Source organism: Gymnodraco acuticeps, unplaced genomic scaffold, assembly GCF_902827175.1.
Source record: "Gymnodraco acuticeps unplaced genomic scaffold, fGymAcu1.1, whole genome shotgun sequence".
Classification (NCBI taxonomy): Eukaryota; Metazoa; Chordata; class Actinopteri; order Perciformes; family Bathydraconidae; genus Gymnodraco; species Gymnodraco acuticeps.
In genome coordinates, this window is record NW_022992171.1 from 107,529 (window position 1) to 124,258 (window position 16,730).

Below are 16,730 nucleotides of genomic sequence, written 5' to 3' on the forward strand. Positions count from 1 at the left end.
TGTTATACATCAATATGTGTACCCGGTGTGTCGGGGAACTCACGCAGCGTCATAAAATAAAGCCCTCTCTCTTTTCCTCCGTACCCAAATCTCTAAAAACGGGGAGCAACGGAGCTGATCCAGATTTGAGTCCGATATGACGTAATATCTGAAATGTGGACCCACGGCCCAATCAGAAACGTTGCTATCAGAAACAATGCCCGACTGTTTTGGACGTAATATGGTCGGTGTTTACATTAGCATCGCTAACACTCAGAGCTAACCTGTACTGGAGAGCATGTGTGTGAAGAAGCAGGAAGTAAAAAGGAACTCACCTTGTGGTATAACCGGCAAGAGAGAAAGCCTTTGAGCTCCATACTGTTTCAGAACCTTGATAATCCATGATATGGCGTTTGATCACGACAGTATTTAATTTATACCAGGGGTGCCCAATACGTCGATCGCGAGGGTATATCGCATGGCATTGAAAAAAAAGAAGAAAAAAAATATGTATATATTTCATTTTTTTTTTTTTATATTTAAAGTTAGCTTATCATCCATCCTTACTATGGCATCTGCCACTTGATTGACATACAGGTAAGCCAGTCTGAGTTGTATTGTGCCATACGGGTTAATGCAGTTATGAGGGGGCCTCACCTCCTCATCTGAAGCACAACTGCGGCGCACTATTATACGCTTTTCCGGCGCAATTAGTGTAAGCGCGCCACAGTTTATCCGCCGTTTCGTCCACTAGCACCCCAAAGTAGCTCCCAAGCTGAAAAGGTGTGGGCACCCCTGGTTTAGACGGAATAGCTGCCGGGTCCCGCATGAGCTCAGCCCCCTCCTTTTTTTTTTATCATTTTTTTTTTTTTTTAAGCTTTATACCCCAAATCAGCACTTTAGAAACAGGAAGTGAAATAGAGGGATATGAGGCATGGCTAGAATGGGGGATCTATTTGGTATTTTGAGCAAAACACTTCATAGACATGTTATTTATATATTTGTATATATCTGAGACCTATGCTATTGCCTACAAATAGCATGATAGGTGAACTTTAAAAGATAACTAGACCAACAGAAATAACTCCATCAATTTACAAGTTTATACAATTACATACCCATACATTATATATGTGTTTACTGTCAAATAAGCACCTCTTGTGTAAATGTAAAACATGACTATTTAGAGCCAATGGATGAAAGAACCACACCTTGTTTTTGGATCAGATCGTTTATTCAGTTTTAGACAATTAAACATCCAGTTAAAACTCCACAAAGGTAAAATTGAGAAAATAGTGATACACATATTATAACCATCACCACATTTCAACCATAATGTAAAATATTTATGAAAAGCAAAACATTATAGATTTGTCTTTTTATATATTTTTCCTCATAAACATATAATAGGACACAACAACAATTCAAATGAAGATTACAGGTTTCACACTTTAAGAGGATAAATATGCATTATATCAATAACTACTACAACAAGTCCACATCATAAAGTAATTCAGATGTTCACAGAGGCAAATGTATGTTTTAGTGTCGCCCCTTTTTCTCAATTTCAGTTAGTAATCTGTTAGTAATTTAGTTTCTCCCCTCTTCAGGCTGTGATTTCTATATTTGAACTAGAGCCATTCAATAAACCCAGAGAGCAGATACATATTAGAGAAGAGTGAGCTTGTTGCAGTAAATATACAAATGGGTTTATATAGCGCAGATGAAATTAAACTTTTCATTGTCAGCCTTTTTGTACCACTCTCCATCTCTCTCCATGACTGCAGCCATGCCACACTCAGCCAGTTCGTCTGTGGCCCAGTTGTGATAGCAGACCAGACGATCAATGACCCAGAACCACAGGTCCAGAGTGCAGGTGTAGCGCATTCCCAGCCAGACGAACTCAGTGTCGGCCATCTTGGCTCTCTCTTGGACCCATCTCTGCTGGTGACGGTCAGTGATGGAGACCAGGTCATGGTGCTTCTCTCTGCAGTAAGTCAGGGCCTCATCCCAAGTCTTCTTCTCTTTGATCAGGATCACTTTGTCTGTCATTGAAATGGATATTTGTTTTAGTTAGGGTAACCATTTACTGCTGAAAAACTCAACTGTAATAATATATAACCTTTCTTACAATAATCCTTATGTTTTTTAAATAAATAAAAGTCCCCACAAAAAAGAAGTAAATGAGATACAAATGGAATAAAAACCAATGGTATGGAAATATATGTCCTGAAATGACGTGGCACCTTATGTAAAAGCCAGGTTGAAAAGATGCGTCTTAAGGACAAAAACATGACTAAATGATATTCAAACTTTAAGTAGTAAAAATATTAAATTCACAGTCTATCGTAAGATTAAGGACGGAATCCAGATCGGTAATTCTGTGTATATTCAATTTCACAACTAAAGGACATTCAACATGAAAGTACAAATATATAACTGAAGACATGAAATAAGAATACTTTACGTATAGACTTTTGAAAAACTCACCGTCATAGCAGTAGAAGGGTTGTTTTTTTTCGCAATCGTCGGAGTTCCATTTTCCATTTGGCGTAGTCATAGCACAAGTCTTTGAGGCTACATCTTTAAATGAGTCCGGATCCCAGTGTCTGAAAGAAACATTCTTCCCATCTGACCAACTCCAGATCTCTCTGAACAGGCCGATCCACGAGCTAGAAGAGTCATACTTTTCGTTGAATTCATTGATCCGTGTGATTCCACTGATCAGGTCAGTGTGATGTTCTCTGCAGTAGCTCTGAGCCTGAAGCCACTTCATTGGTTCATCAATTACAAAGTATTTCTCTGTCCCTGTTTCTGTGAGAATGAAAAGACACATTTTACAAGTTTTTAAATAATTTTCTCTTACTTAAATCATGTTAAACAATGATGTTAAATATAATGAATACCATCACCATGTAGATTGAATAATACAAAAATAAGCCTATACTTTACCATTACAATATATTCAAACAAGTAGAATTGTATCATCAAATTAATTAATTTATTAAATGTAACTCTACAACATGAGTTATCTTTCAACTATTGTTACACATTATGATTTGATTTATAGCGTTAATAGTGACATATACTCACCATTGTAGCAGATAAACTTAAAGCTACGAGAACAACGGACATCGTTCCATTTGTTTTCCCCCCTAATCACCACACAGTTCTCAGGATCATCACCTCCATTGTTCGGCTCATCTGGATGCCATTCTGTTTCACATCCTGGATTACATTCAGTAGGATAGTACTTCTCCCCCGGCAGAGACCAGTGCCACTCTTTGATACTTTTTTCATTGATGCTCCTCAGTCCAATCCAGGCGCCTGTAGTCCGTGAAGAGTTAGTCAGTCTCTCCACGTCTCTCATGTCAGACACTGTGGCCAGGTCAGTGAAGTTCTCTCTGCAATAACTCCGGGCTTCCTCCCAGGTCTTTCCCTCAGGAATGAAGTGGTACTCATAGAGGTGACATGTGGAGAAGGAACACTGACCTAAAAACAGAGACAATGCTGCAGTGATGGAGCTGACAGTATGACAAGCACCTGATCATTAAATCAAACTCATGAGTACTAGAATCACCCCCACCTCTTACATCAGGGGTAGGCAAGTAAGTTTGGCCGTGGGCCAATTTTTTGCTGAGCCGCAAGATGGCGGGCCAGAACATAATCAAAGCCTAATTCAAGGAATTGATTTTGGTAAGAGGGCGCAGCGCCCCTGTTCCCCGGTTCAGAAAAAACTCTGATATCGCTGATAAGCCTCCCCATCAACACTCTGATGCGCAGTCAGATCCGCTGATTGGTTCACTGATGATATAGGCGCCCAATCCAGAGCCTCTGGCTAGACCCGCCCAAAGGGAGGCTCGTCCTCTCTAGCCCCATTTCAGTCCCAAAGCCAGGGCTATTATCTGTATTTTAACAGACTTATCTTTTAAATTGAGGTGTATTTATTGTTCTCTTCAAAGTCTATTTTTCTCTGAAATTGTAGGGAGGATGGTCCTCCCTTTCCCAATGGAAGAGCCTCCACTGAGTAAAGTAGAGTTATTAACGAGCAGTGTTATTTAACATACTTTTATTCTGATAAGTATTGTCAAGTTCTCTGGGTTTTTGGCATTTATTTGAGTGTTTGCCCATTATATTATATATATATATATTATAATATTTGAGAGGCTTGAGGGGCAACTCAACTGGAATCCTTTTTCCTTTTCTTTATTTCAACTTTTCAAGGACACATTAGGATTCTTTCAGGTTGAAAACCTTTAAAAAATAGCAAAGGACAAAATAAATAAATTACAGCAGTTTTGCTTTGCAATTTAATATATTATAACCTAAATTAATCAGTAACCAAGTATTTTACTCAAACTCAATGTATTTAATAGTTAAATAAGTACTTTCATTGACCTGGTTCCCCCCAACCACACATTTGCCATATGTGACCCACTCTATCGAAATCCGTCGGAAGTCGCAACGGCTCATTTCAAAATAAACGTGGATTTGCGTAAAAAAATAGTTTTTCTGGGATCGGGTGTTTTGTTTGATTGTTTGTTTGAACAAAGTCTTGGCTTTCAGAATATGACATTTTTATTTCCAAAATCACACGATAAATACATGTTTGAAGCTCGTAAAGGGAAGATGACAGCTCTCACTCGCCACTCTGCTCTTCCACAGCGCCGCTTCCCCTCCCTCCGCTGACATTATGAATGTAAGCTGATATGTCGGGACAGAATTTATTTTACCGGACAAATTTGAAACTTACCGGTCATGTTTCAATAATAATAATAAGAGTTGTGTAGCAGAGTTTATGTTAGCAGGTAATCACCGGACTAGGACCGGATATGCTGATGTTTAAAACTCAGTTAATGGGGCTCATTTTTATATTGCTTCAGTTTATAATCGTTACAGATCAAAAAATTCAGATTCATTTTTCAATAAATGATTCCACAAACAACATAATTATTACATTCAAACAAACTACTTGTAGTAGATGAAGTACATTATTCAAAAGTTTACATTAACTTTGAATAATAACACGGGAGAAACGGATGCTCTCTTTTCCCCTCTCCCTCCCTCTCTCCTGACAGCCCGTCAGTTTCTCATGCAGCTCCTGCAGCTCGCTAAACAGTGGGCGGAGCATCAGGTGATCATGCAGAGCAGCGTGTCTCCGTCAGACTCAGCAGCTGATCTGATCTCTCTCTCGGGTCCGGTTACACTTCACTCGCGTTTATGTCCATATCGATCAGATCCAGCTCTCCTGATCGGCCTTTATAGAGAGCACCGATCAAACTATTAAGAGTGAATATCGGCCGATAATGACCGGCGGCCGATCTATCGGCGGCTAACGGAAACCCTGATGTGCGACTGTCGGTCCTATGTTGTAAAAAATAAATAAAAATAAAAATAATATTTTATTTTTGATTCTCAAAATTACGGGCCAAATATTATTGCTGGCGGGCCAACAATGGCCCGCGGGCCGCCTGTTGCCGACCCATGTCTTACATCATCCCCTTCATCTTAACGGGGGTCTGAGTTCACTTATTCCACTTTGTATTGTTAGGAGCAGTTTCATGACTCCAGATGTGATTTAATTTAGAATCCACTTACCCATCAGAAGGAGCACGAACAGACTCCACTGCATCTTTGCTCTGTTAGAGGAAACCAATATTGTTATTGATCATTTATACATCTTATAAATGATGTCAGTTACATTTAAATTATTTTAAAAACCTAATGTTTCAGTCAAATGACCACAAACACAGACTGCACCACTCGCTTCAGTGCAGCAGTTTAATGAGGAAGTTCATGTTAAGGAAATGCAAATTCTGAGCAGCACCAGCAGTAACAGGCACACACCACCAGGCTGTCAGGAGGCTGAACTCTCTCCCCCCTCCCACCTCTCCCCTCTCTCCCCCCTCCCACCTCTCCCCTCTCTCCCTTCTCTCCCCTCTATCTCACCTCTCCACCCTGCCCCCACTGGACCGGGACTTTAACACACACACACACACACACACACACACACACACACACACACACACACACCACACACACACACACACACACACACACACACACACACACAACAACAAATCCAGCACCAGTCACTTTTACGCTGCTATGAAAATATGTTGCACTCTCATTTGCACTATTTACATCATCTTTGTTTTTATATATATTTATATATATCCTGCTTACTTTAAGTAAACGGTTATTTTGTGTTTTTTTGTAATTATTGAGTGTTCTTGTATTTTAATGTGTTATTTTATACCTCGGGACTGTGGGAAACAGTATTTCGATCTTTCTGTGTGTACAAACATATTTTGAGATTGACAATAAAGTTGACTTTGACTTGACTTGACCATAACATGTATTTTTAGCACATGGAAATGTCTCATTTCAATGAAAGACCAGTTGTAAACTAATCAATAACTGTATAGTGCCACACAACAACACTGTCTTTTTATGTTTGTTTTTTTGTCGAGGCTATAAGTATTAATATGTTGCTGGTGATATATGTTGTAGATTATTTATTCACATTACAATGCACTCCTACTGTCAGAGACATACACTGAAATTCTAGCTTAATTACATTGTGTATTGTTGCTTTTATAAGCCCGATTAAAAGATGCGTGTTAATTATTTTATTAAGGGTGAATTTACCCTAATGAAAATTACATTGTGTTTATTTGAAGTGAGAGGGAGATTGCTGTGTATACACATCGTCTCCAATAAAACATTTAAGATTTACCACCGTTTTTTAAAGCAGGAAAATAGTGGGTTTTCAGCCCTGAGTAATGTCTACGGGACAGGCTGCATACATCGCCCACAAAGCTCTAAAAACCTAACATGAGCTTGAAAGGTAAAACTCAGGGCAAATATTTCCACTAGACTCAGACTGTTTAGTTTTCATTATAAATGTCCAGCGTTCTTGGTAAAGTGCCCACCCTTTTTTTTCAAGGTGAAGATTAGATAAAGTTTATAATTCAAAATAAAAACTGAGTTTTTTAATCAATAAATAAATATTCCAAGTGATTTCAAGAGAAACAAATGATTTAAGGGAATAAATGAACATAAAAGGGTTTTAGATTTCATTGCTTCTGATTGAGATGAGATTCATTAAATGTTCCTTCCCTTTGGAAAATATTCTGAAGGAGAATATCTTTCTCAAAAATAAACAAAATATGAAAGTGTCTGAACAGAATCACACTTACTTCTCCTGAGTCGTCCTGTCAGCTGCTTCTCTCTGTCTCTCTCGATGTGCTGGTGAAGACTCAGATATCCACGAGGTCACTGCTCTCTTTGAGCCACCTTTGGGGAAACATTTGAATATTAAAATCCAGATGTCAAAGAGGTCTATCATGGTGGATATAGGATCCATTGATGGAAAGAATATAATTTACATGCAACAGGGGAAAAAGTTGAACACACTTCCTTGTTGACTACTCAGTACTGTGGGCAATCCCCACAGGAGCAATTTGGAGTGAAGCGTCTTGTCCAGGGACACAACAACATGCTGACTGCAGTGGGGTTTGAACCTGTGACCCCTCGATCCGAACACCAACTCACAACCCACTGCACCACACACCTCCCAAAGTCAAAAACATTATCTCTTTGTTGTCTCTATTCTTATGAGTCTGTCCATCCAGCTGCTTCATTCATGTGAATGCTATATCTCAGGAGAACGTGAGGAATTCATTCAAGTCTTGCACAATCTTCCACTTGGACTCAAGGACGAACCAATTTCTGTCACATGTTTGACCTTTGATTGTGGTCAAGAGGCCAAAAGTCTCTCACAAAACACGATGTTGTGGCCGTAACAAGAATTAATATGTTAACTATGACAAAGTCACTCAACTTTCTGATGGGATAAAATTATGAATCGATGACATGTTGGACAGACATGGATGTAAACTGCTCCATGACTGGTTGGCAGAAGCATACAAGTTCCAGGCGGTAACTCCAGTTTAGTTTAGTGCTCTTAATAGCATACATGTTATTGAACTAGGATATTCAAATAAATGTGCAGGCATTTTATACACCAATAACTATTCAATAGTATTATCCTAAAGTATATCAAGATCAGTAAATAGCAATAATCGTGCATAAAAAAGATACTTTTGAGAAACAATTTCTCAAAACAAATAGGACCAAGTGTAAGCCAGTGTGGGACACCTTAATAAAACCCTTAAGACTTGATATGGAACGATTGGAAACTATTGCCTGAATTCTAACAGAAAGATAGTGATAACAACCACTTATCAAATCAAATTAAACTTATTTAACTGGTAATTATCAAGCTACACAGATCATGTTTAAAGTAAAATATTAAATATAAATATACATAATACAGTAGGGATTACAGACTGATCCAGCAGGCCATGTACAGAGCACTGGGGCAGTCGCTGTGTGGCACAGGAAGGCTCCCGGGATATTAACATCACATTTACATGAACATATCCAAACAGCACAACTAGAACAAAGACTGCTCTTCACTTAGGAGGAAACATATCCCATATTTCTCTCTATTTGAATAACTCTGCCATGGCAACAGTCACAGTGTCCACCTTTTTAATACAGTTTGGCATCACTGTTTTCATGTCCTTATTCTATAAAGAGGCCTGAATACGTGTTTCACCTGCTGTATATTTCATGTATAATACAAAGCCTTAGACTTAACTTAAAGAGAACAAGATCAAATGGGTGGTCGAGGATCTCATGGTTTAACCTTAAGGGCTATACTATATATGAGGCCCTAAAGCAACTGCTCCATTATCTGTATCACATTGATGCCACCAAATGACACAATAAATAAAGAAAGTAGTACTACAAATAAACTGGAATGAATTTCACATCTTAAATTATTAATATATACACAATATATCATCACCAAATTCTGTGTTATTATGACCGATCAAAACTCAGCTTTTTGCACGCAAATATTTTGCATGGTTTAAGAAAGACGGATCGGGGGGGGTTCTGCGACACCGCTGCAGACTCTGCACACACACACACACACACCGCCGCAGACTCTCTGCACACACACACATACAGACACACACACACCATGCATACATCACTTCAGGGGACATTACATTGACTTACATGCATTTCCTGGAGACTTATCCTAACCTTAACCATAACCAACACATGCCTAACCCTTACCCTTAACCTAACCAAGTCTTCATCCTAAAATTAATGATTCCCCTTATGGGGACCTCCATTTTGTCCCCATAAGGGAGGCGAGTCCCCACACGTGACTATGTAAATATATTTTGGTTCCCACAACTATAGTAATGCTAGGCCACACACACACACACACACACACACACACACACACACACACACACACACACACACACACACACACACACATGCATACACACACACACACACACACACACACACGCATACCATGTATACATCACTTCAGGGGACATTACCTTGACTTACATGCATTTTCCGGAGACTTACCCTAACCTTAACCATAACCAACACATGCCTAACCCTAACCCTAAACCTAACCAAGTCTTCACCCTAAAATTAATGATTCCCCTTATGGGGACCTCCAATTTGTCCCCATAAGGGAGGCGAGTCCCCACACGTGATTGTGTAAACAGATTTCGGTCCCCACAAGTATAGTAATGCCAGGCCACACACACACACACACACACACACACACACACACACACACACTTCTTATGCTTATGTCCCCCCCACACCTTCCAGACAACACCATTTACTCTAAGTTACGGGAACCTCTCGCTTTCTCGCGCTAAATGCCCCTCCATTACTGGCTCTCATGCAGTTATATTTGTGCCTTGCTCACATTTGACTCATTGACACAATGAGTAGGCGACCGATTAGGCGATTTTCTGTCAGAGACGCTCTGGACAAATGTTTTGAACCAGATGAAGAGGAGATTGAACCAGCAATAGAGGACGATGTATCAGAAATGGAAGACAACAGCGATCCAGACTATGAGCCTGACCAACAGTCAACAGACCAGGAAGAGGCCCCTGAGGGAGAGGGCCCTGAGGGAGAGGGCCCTGAGGGAGAGGGCCCTGAGGGAGAGGGCCCTGAGGGAGAGGGCCCTGAGGGAGAGGAGCCCTGAGGGAGAGGAGCCCTGAGGGAGAGGGCCCTGAGGGAGAGGAGCCCTGAGGGAGAGGGCCCTGAGGGAGAGGAGCCCTGAGGGAGAGGGCCCTGAGGGAGAGGCCCCTGAGGGAGAGTTCCCTGAGGGAGAGGAGCCCTGAGGGAGAAGAGCCCTGAGGGAGAGGCCCCTGAGATAGAAGCCCCTGAGGGAGAGTTCCCTGAGGGAGAGGAGCCCTGAGGGAGAGGCCCCTGAGATAGAAGCCCCTGAGGGAGAGGTCCCTGAGGGAGAGGGCCCTGAGGGAGAGGCCCCTGAGGGAGAGGAGCTCTGAGGGAGAGGCCCCTGAGATAGAAGCCCCTGAGGGAGAGGGCCCTGAGGGAGAGGCCCCTGAGGGAGAGGGCCCTGAGATAGAAGCCCCTGAGGGAGAGGGTCCTGAGGGAGAGGCCCTGAGGGAGAGGGCCCTGAGGGAGAGGCCCCTGAGATAGAAGCCCCTGAGGGAGAGGCCCTGAGGGAGAGGGCCCTGAGGGAGAGGGCCCTGAGGGAGAGGCCCCTGAGGGAGAGGAGCCCTGAATATTTATTTTTCTCTAAATGTTCAATGAGGAAAACAGTATCAGTTTGTTATATCTCGTAAAATCTGTTAAGTTAATGTTTTTAGTTCAGTCTTGTATTCTGTTTTATTTTGTAGTAACCTTTCCTTCTTGTTGCAGATTACCTCACTTCCTCCCTTTGTGTGTTTTCCCTCCACTGTGATTGTCGACTCCGCCCTAATTGTCTGCACCTGTTCCCCCTTAGCCTGCCTATATATAGTTTCTGTCTCCCTTGTCTTGTTGCCAGTTCGTTTCGTCCCATGTGCCTGACTGCCAGCGTGAAGTCCATGTTTTCTGCTAAGAGCTAAGAACCGAGGTTTTGATCTTTTTGACTTTTGATACTTTGTTAACCTTTTCCTCGTAAGAGTGTTTTTTGTTATCGAAACCTGTTACCTCTACGGAGAGCTCACAGTGTCACTATTTTTTCAGTAAAGATTTTCCGAGAGTCTTAAAAAAGCTAAGATGTGGGATTTTATGCATTATAATCTTTTTTTCACCAATTCATCTCTTATTAAAGATATGACCGTGGGATGTGACCTCCACGGAGTCAGTAGCTCAGCCCTTTCAAATGAAGTGTTCCCGCTGAAGTCTTTTGAAAAGCATTATATTAAACATCTTAAAATAAGGCCTTCATCTGGGAAAGAAAAGTAATTTTAAATTCAGTTTGTAGCACATCTTAATCCATGTTACATGTTTAGAGTTGACTTCTTTCCCCTTTCCTTGCACATTGGTCTCTTGAAGCATTTATTTACTTCTAATCTGTTTCTTCTTGCACTATTTATATTGTTTCATATATTTTATAAATCTATGTTGCATTGTCAGAGGACACTGAGCTATAGCTACTGTGCATATGATAGTGTTACGCCCAGGTCTAGGGGAACCTAGGCGCAGCACAAAATTCGCACTCTCCCAACTCCCAACTCCCAAGAACACGGACACCGAGTCAGAGAATGCCGTTTGGTAAATTTAATTACCAAAAATTATTTACAAACATGAGTAACAAAACCAAAGAAAACAAACAAACCTTTAAACACAAAATCTTACCTAACCGAGAAAATAAATATACAGGCGTCTTACCTACTCTAACTTAAACAGGAGAAAATGAACAAGCCAAAAGGGAAAAAGAAAACAAAGGGTTTGCACTCATGAGAACATAAATCCGTCTTACAAAGACAGGTAATGTGAAAGTAGCTCGCAGCCAGCGGAGAAGGACAACATGATATCAAAGTCTGAACACAGGACAAAATATCTAAACAAGCGCCGCATTGGGAGTAGGAGAAGTTGAGTCAGAGAGAGCGGCCGAGGAACTGCACGGCTGTAGCTTAATATGCTCCCGTCTCCTCAGGTGGACCAATCAGCATGCAGAAGGTAGCTAATCAGCTAACGGGCACCACACACACACACACACACACACACACACACACACACACACACACACACACACACACACACACACACACACACACACACACACACACACACACACACACACACACACACACACACACACACACACACACACACGAGGAGGGAAACATTTACACACAAATGACCTAACGATCCAGGGTCGTAACAATAGTAAAATCATTTAATTCCTCTTGCTAACTTGCTAGCGATGACATAGGAAAGTGTGTATTCAATACAAATTGGCTATTTAACGAATATTTTGAGGCATAAAAACTGTTAAGCTATAATATAAGTGTTTCAAAGGGAAATTGCATTGAGTTATTACAAGTTGGGTCTGAAATGTAACTCCAAACTCCTTATTTAATGTATTTTCTGTATCTTTTAATATACAAATAATGGTGATATGTTTCTGTATATTTAGGAAGAAAGGAGTTATTTATAATATATAATGATGTTTTTTAATGTTATAAAGGAGAGCTGCTGGTGTAGAGTTGTGTGCTTTCATTAAATGACGTATTTAAAGATTTCGTGTGTCTGCTGTTGTTTGCATCTATGATCGATGTTTTGGACGTCATGCACAGACAGGACATTTGCCTACTGAGATGTACAGTATAAAGTTTCAGGGTTCTGGCTTTCTGAGATGCAAAAGTATCCCATATTCATGCAAACACCATTACAAAAGAGGCACTGCACGCAAATATTAATATTTATAGAGGAGAACCCAGAAGGCTGTCGTTCAGTTTGGAGAAACCACACAACAGAAGAAGAAACGCTGCTGAAAAAGTGAGTTACTTTGTGACTTTTTGTATTATTATGATGAAAAACTACTACTTTTAAGTTAAAAGTACTGCTTTTAAATGAGTTGAATATGTTTCTTAATGCTCTTCATGTCTTTCAGTTTTGTCAAGCACTTTGAATTGCCTTGTGTTGAAAGGTGCTGTATGAATAAACTTGCCTTGCCAATAAAAGATCAATATATACTTTCCTTAAAATGTATGTGGACTATTTCAAGTGTTCCCTAAACACAGATATCGACATCTAATCTACATGTTGACATTTTTCCCTCTGTCCTCTTTTATAGAAACAGCCATGTCCTCCAACTCCTCGAATGCCTCCTCTTCCTCCGAGTATACCTGCTTCAGATGCAGACCCAGCTTCATCTTCTTCATTTCCTACTCCGTCGCCAACATCCTGGTTCTTCTTCCTCTCTGCTCCTCCATCTTCTACCTGGGAGTGCAAAGATATCGAGGGCGAGACTCAACGATCAGAGGTGGGAAGTAACTAAAAACATTTACTCGAGTTTTTTGCTATTTTGTACAAGTTCTCCACTTCAGTTCAGAGGTACATGGTGTACTTGTTCTCCACTTCAGTTCAGAGGTACATGGTGTACTTGTTCTCCTCTACAGGATTTAATACCTTTAGTTACTTCACAGATGTGGATGAATGATGTGAAATCTAACCAAGTGTTAAATCAGACTTTAGTTCCACCTGGAGTAAATCCACCAGCTCCCCTGCAGTATACAAAGTCATTCAAACTAGCTGCACCTTTACCAGCTCTGAGAACACTTACATGATCAATCATTATAAAACATATCATATATATTATTCTGAAATGGACCAATCTGCACAACGACTACTTTTACTGTCGCTACTTTCACTATATTTAGATGATAATACTTTTCTACTTTCACTTGAGGAACATTTTGAATGCAGGACTTTTACCGTAACAGAGTATTCCAACCCAGTCTCAAATCTAAACGTGTAATAACTACGTTGGTCCACAACGTAGGACGTAGTATTTCTACAAAAAGGCCTCTGAAATTGTAAGATCCCTACGTTTTTTTTCACCATTCATTCCAATGGCTGGCGTCTGTCACGTGATCTTCACATTTCTCCCCGCAGAAAAAAACAAAACATGGCCGACCTTCGTTTTATTCTCGGTGTAAAATGCCTATTTTAAAGTTAGTTTGGCCATTAAAATGCGTTTTGATGTCATTTGATGCGAGAAATATGAGTTGTTATTTCAGATTATGTGTGCAGTACATGATCTTTAGTTTGCTAGTTATTACGAAGATTACTTCAGGAAATTGTGTCCATACAACGTTTTCATTGTTACCAAGGTGGTTGCTATGGACGCATGCTATCGATATTATTTCTGTTATGTTGTGTAACTGTCTAATGGTGTTATCTTTATTGCTACCCCCTTCCCCGTCAATGTATAGTGTTGGTCCACAGCGCAAACTTATTAGTTTAACAAAATCTGCATCTAAAATGGTGGCATAGATACGTTATTTTCCCCTGTGCAATTCTCCAACCCAGTCTCACATCTCACATCACATCGTCATTAACAAATACCGGAAACAGGCCAAGATCCTCAGCTCGGTGATTGGATGGTTTAGCCGCAATGCACGTTGGGAAATGGTGTTTATGCAATGTGAAATCCGAAAACATAAAAATAAAATAATACTTTATTCCGAGTGTGCTTGCTTTTCTCTTTGAAAGTCATCTTTATCTTCTAGTCAACCTTAAAATAGGCATTTTCCACCAAGAACAAAACGAAGGTCGGCCATGTTATATTTTTTCTGCGGGGGGGGCGTTTTTGTAGAAATACTACGTCCCAAGTTGTGGACCAACGTAGTTATTATACGTTTAGATATGAGACTGGGTTGAGTATTCCTACACTCTGGTACTTCTACTTTTACTCAAGTACAAGATCTGAGTACTTCTTTCTCCTCTCTCCACGACAGGAAGTCACTCCGATGTCTTCACGTATCACATGGCTGTGATGGAGATGGTTGGAGTTCTCGGCTCCATCATTAATTGCCTCGGCGCCATCTTGGCAAACCCCCTTTTATTAAAAATTGTTTTTTACTTCTACCTTTTCTCCACTAACGGACAAATGCCATTTCACATCCTCACCTGTGTGGAGCGCCACCTGGCTGTGGTTCATCCAATCACCTACCTGCGTTTGAGGAATAGGGGCGGGATCATGATCAGAAACGTGAGCATTGCGTTCGCTTGGCTGCTCTTCTTCACCTGGTTTCCTGTCTCCATTCTCAGTTACAGCATGGCGCCATATTTCTGCGTCACCACCTTCTCGATGGTTGTCGTGACGTTCTGCAGTCTCTCCGTTCTCCGCGCTCTGATTCGTCCAGGGCCCGGAGAAGGGGGCGGGGACAAAGGGAGGTTGGGCCAATCCAAGAAGAGGGCGTTCTACACCATCATGGCGATCATGTTGGCTCTTTGTTTCAGATTTTGCGGACATCTGCTTCTTTTTTCGATCTTGGTCTCCATGGATTTGGGTTTTTGTATGCCATGTGCGTTGTTTGTCTCCCAAGTTTGGCTGTGTTTGCCCAGCAGTCTGGTTTTACCGCTGCTGTTTCTGCACAGGGCGGGAAAACTAACGTGCGGCAAGAAAACTGATTCAGGATCAGATCAGAGGTTAGACGCACAGTAGTCAGGTTTCGTCTAAACGCTTGCAAGTGTGTTGATTTAGTCTCTGAGCGAAATATATGGGAACTACCAGAAGGAAAAAAGGTTAGAAATAAGCAAAATAAGCAAAGACTGATATATATCATTAGGCTAAGCAGGTTTTAACCGTTGTCCACTTTGTTTTGTGGGTTTTTTCTAAATAGCTGTCACCTATGAGACATTTGTTTTTATTCTAATTTAAAAAAGTGACAACATCTTGTTTAAAATATTGAATTTTACACTTAATTTCACCAGTCAGACTGGACTAAAGCCTGGTTATATTGGCTGTTTTTTGTATTAAAATAGCAACAGAAAGGGTGCAAACTCAAACATGGCTTTAGGAGGAGCTAGCTGCAAAAGAAGTGTAAAATATTACATTGATAATCACCAAAAACGGCCCAAAAACGGCCCAAAAACAGCCCAAAAACGGCCCAAAAACGGCCCAAAAACAGCCCAAAAACGGCCCAAAAACAGCCCAAATGTGTGTCAGAGTTGTTCCTAATCATTTGAAATGTGTGTTTGTGATGCAAATAACAACAATAGATTATATTCCATCTCCCTTTACTCTATTCATCAGTGATCTCTGTTTACTGTCACGCTTTGATTACAGTGTGACTTCATGCATGATCCATGATGATTAAAATACAGAAGTGTAAACGTTATAAAGGAGAACTGTCGGTGTGAAGTTGTGTGTTTTCATTGAATAAAGAGTGATGTATTTAAAGACGCTGTCTCTGTGTGTTGTTGTTGTCTCTGATGAATGAGCTTTGAACGTCATACAGCTGGAGGAAGAAAAGGGAAATCAGAGCAGGACATTTGCATACTGAGATGTACAGTATAATGTTTCAGGGCTTTATCATGATATCTGTATTGGCGATGCAAACAATCCCATCTTCATGCAAACAGGAAACAAATACAAAGGCACCTGCTCGCAGATATTAATATATATATATATATATATGTATATATATATATATATATATATACATATATATATACATATATACAGGAGAAGGCTGTCGTTCAGTTTGGAGAGACCAGACATCAGAAGAAGAAACGCTGCTGAAACAGTGAGTTACTTTGGTGTGTTTTATGCACTTATTAATTATGAAAGACTGACCTTTTTATTGATGTATAAAAGGATAGTCCTATGCCGTATTAGATAGCTCTTCAAGTACATTATACTTATATCCTTAACATCGACAGAT

General features: G+C 40.5%; 2 protein-coding genes across 2 annotated transcripts; one reads left to right on the top strand and one right to left on the bottom strand.

Annotated features, from left to right (window-relative positions):
• Positions 1-1,207: 1,207 nt before the first annotated feature.
• LOC117538740 (macrophage mannose receptor 1-like) lies at positions 1,208-7,246 on the bottom strand. Its single transcript, XM_034204641.1, has 5 exons — positions 7,182-7,246; positions 5,578-5,618; positions 3,073-3,471; positions 2,470-2,793; positions 1,208-2,024 (listed from the first exon to the last, which is right to left on the bottom strand). The coding sequence occupies exons 2-5, from the start codon at positions 5,609-5,611 to the stop codon at positions 1,690-1,692; spliced, it is 1,092 nt and encodes a 363-aa protein (XP_034060532.1). The 5' UTR covers positions 5,612-5,618; positions 7,182-7,246; the 3' UTR covers positions 1,208-1,689.
• Positions 7,247-13,140: 5,894 nt separating this feature from the next.
• On the top strand, positions 13,141-16,195 carry LOC117538739. Its single transcript, XM_034204640.1, has 2 exons — positions 13,141-13,321; positions 14,799-16,195. Exons 1-2 carry the CDS (start codon positions 13,141-13,143, stop codon positions 15,506-15,508), a joined length of 891 nt encoding a protein of 296 aa, XP_034060531.1. The 3' UTR covers positions 15,509-16,195.
• The last annotated feature ends 535 nt before the right edge of the window (positions 16,196-16,730 follow it).

Bases quoted from the DNA above. Each gene is read 5' to 3' on its own strand.
- LOC117538740 (XM_034204641.1), bottom strand. From the start codon at position 5,611: ATGCAGTGGAGTCTGTTCGTGCTCCTTCTGATGG. The intron at 3,472-5,577 runs GTAAGTGGATTC...CTCTGTTTTTAG, and splicing joins GTTCGTGCTCCTTCTGATGG to GTCAGTGTTCCTTCTCCACA. The intron at 2,025-2,469 runs GTGAGTTTTTCA...TTTCAATGACAG, and splicing joins ACCCTTCTACTGCTATGACG to ACAAAGTGATCCTGATCAAA.
- LOC117538739 (XM_034204640.1), top strand. From the start codon at position 13,141: ATGTCCTCCAACTCCTCGAATGCCTCCTCTTCCTCCGAGTATACCTGC. The intron at 13,322-14,798 runs GTGGGAAGTAAC...TCTCCACGACAG, and splicing joins GCGAGACTCAACGATCAGAG to GAAGTCACTCCGATGTCTTC.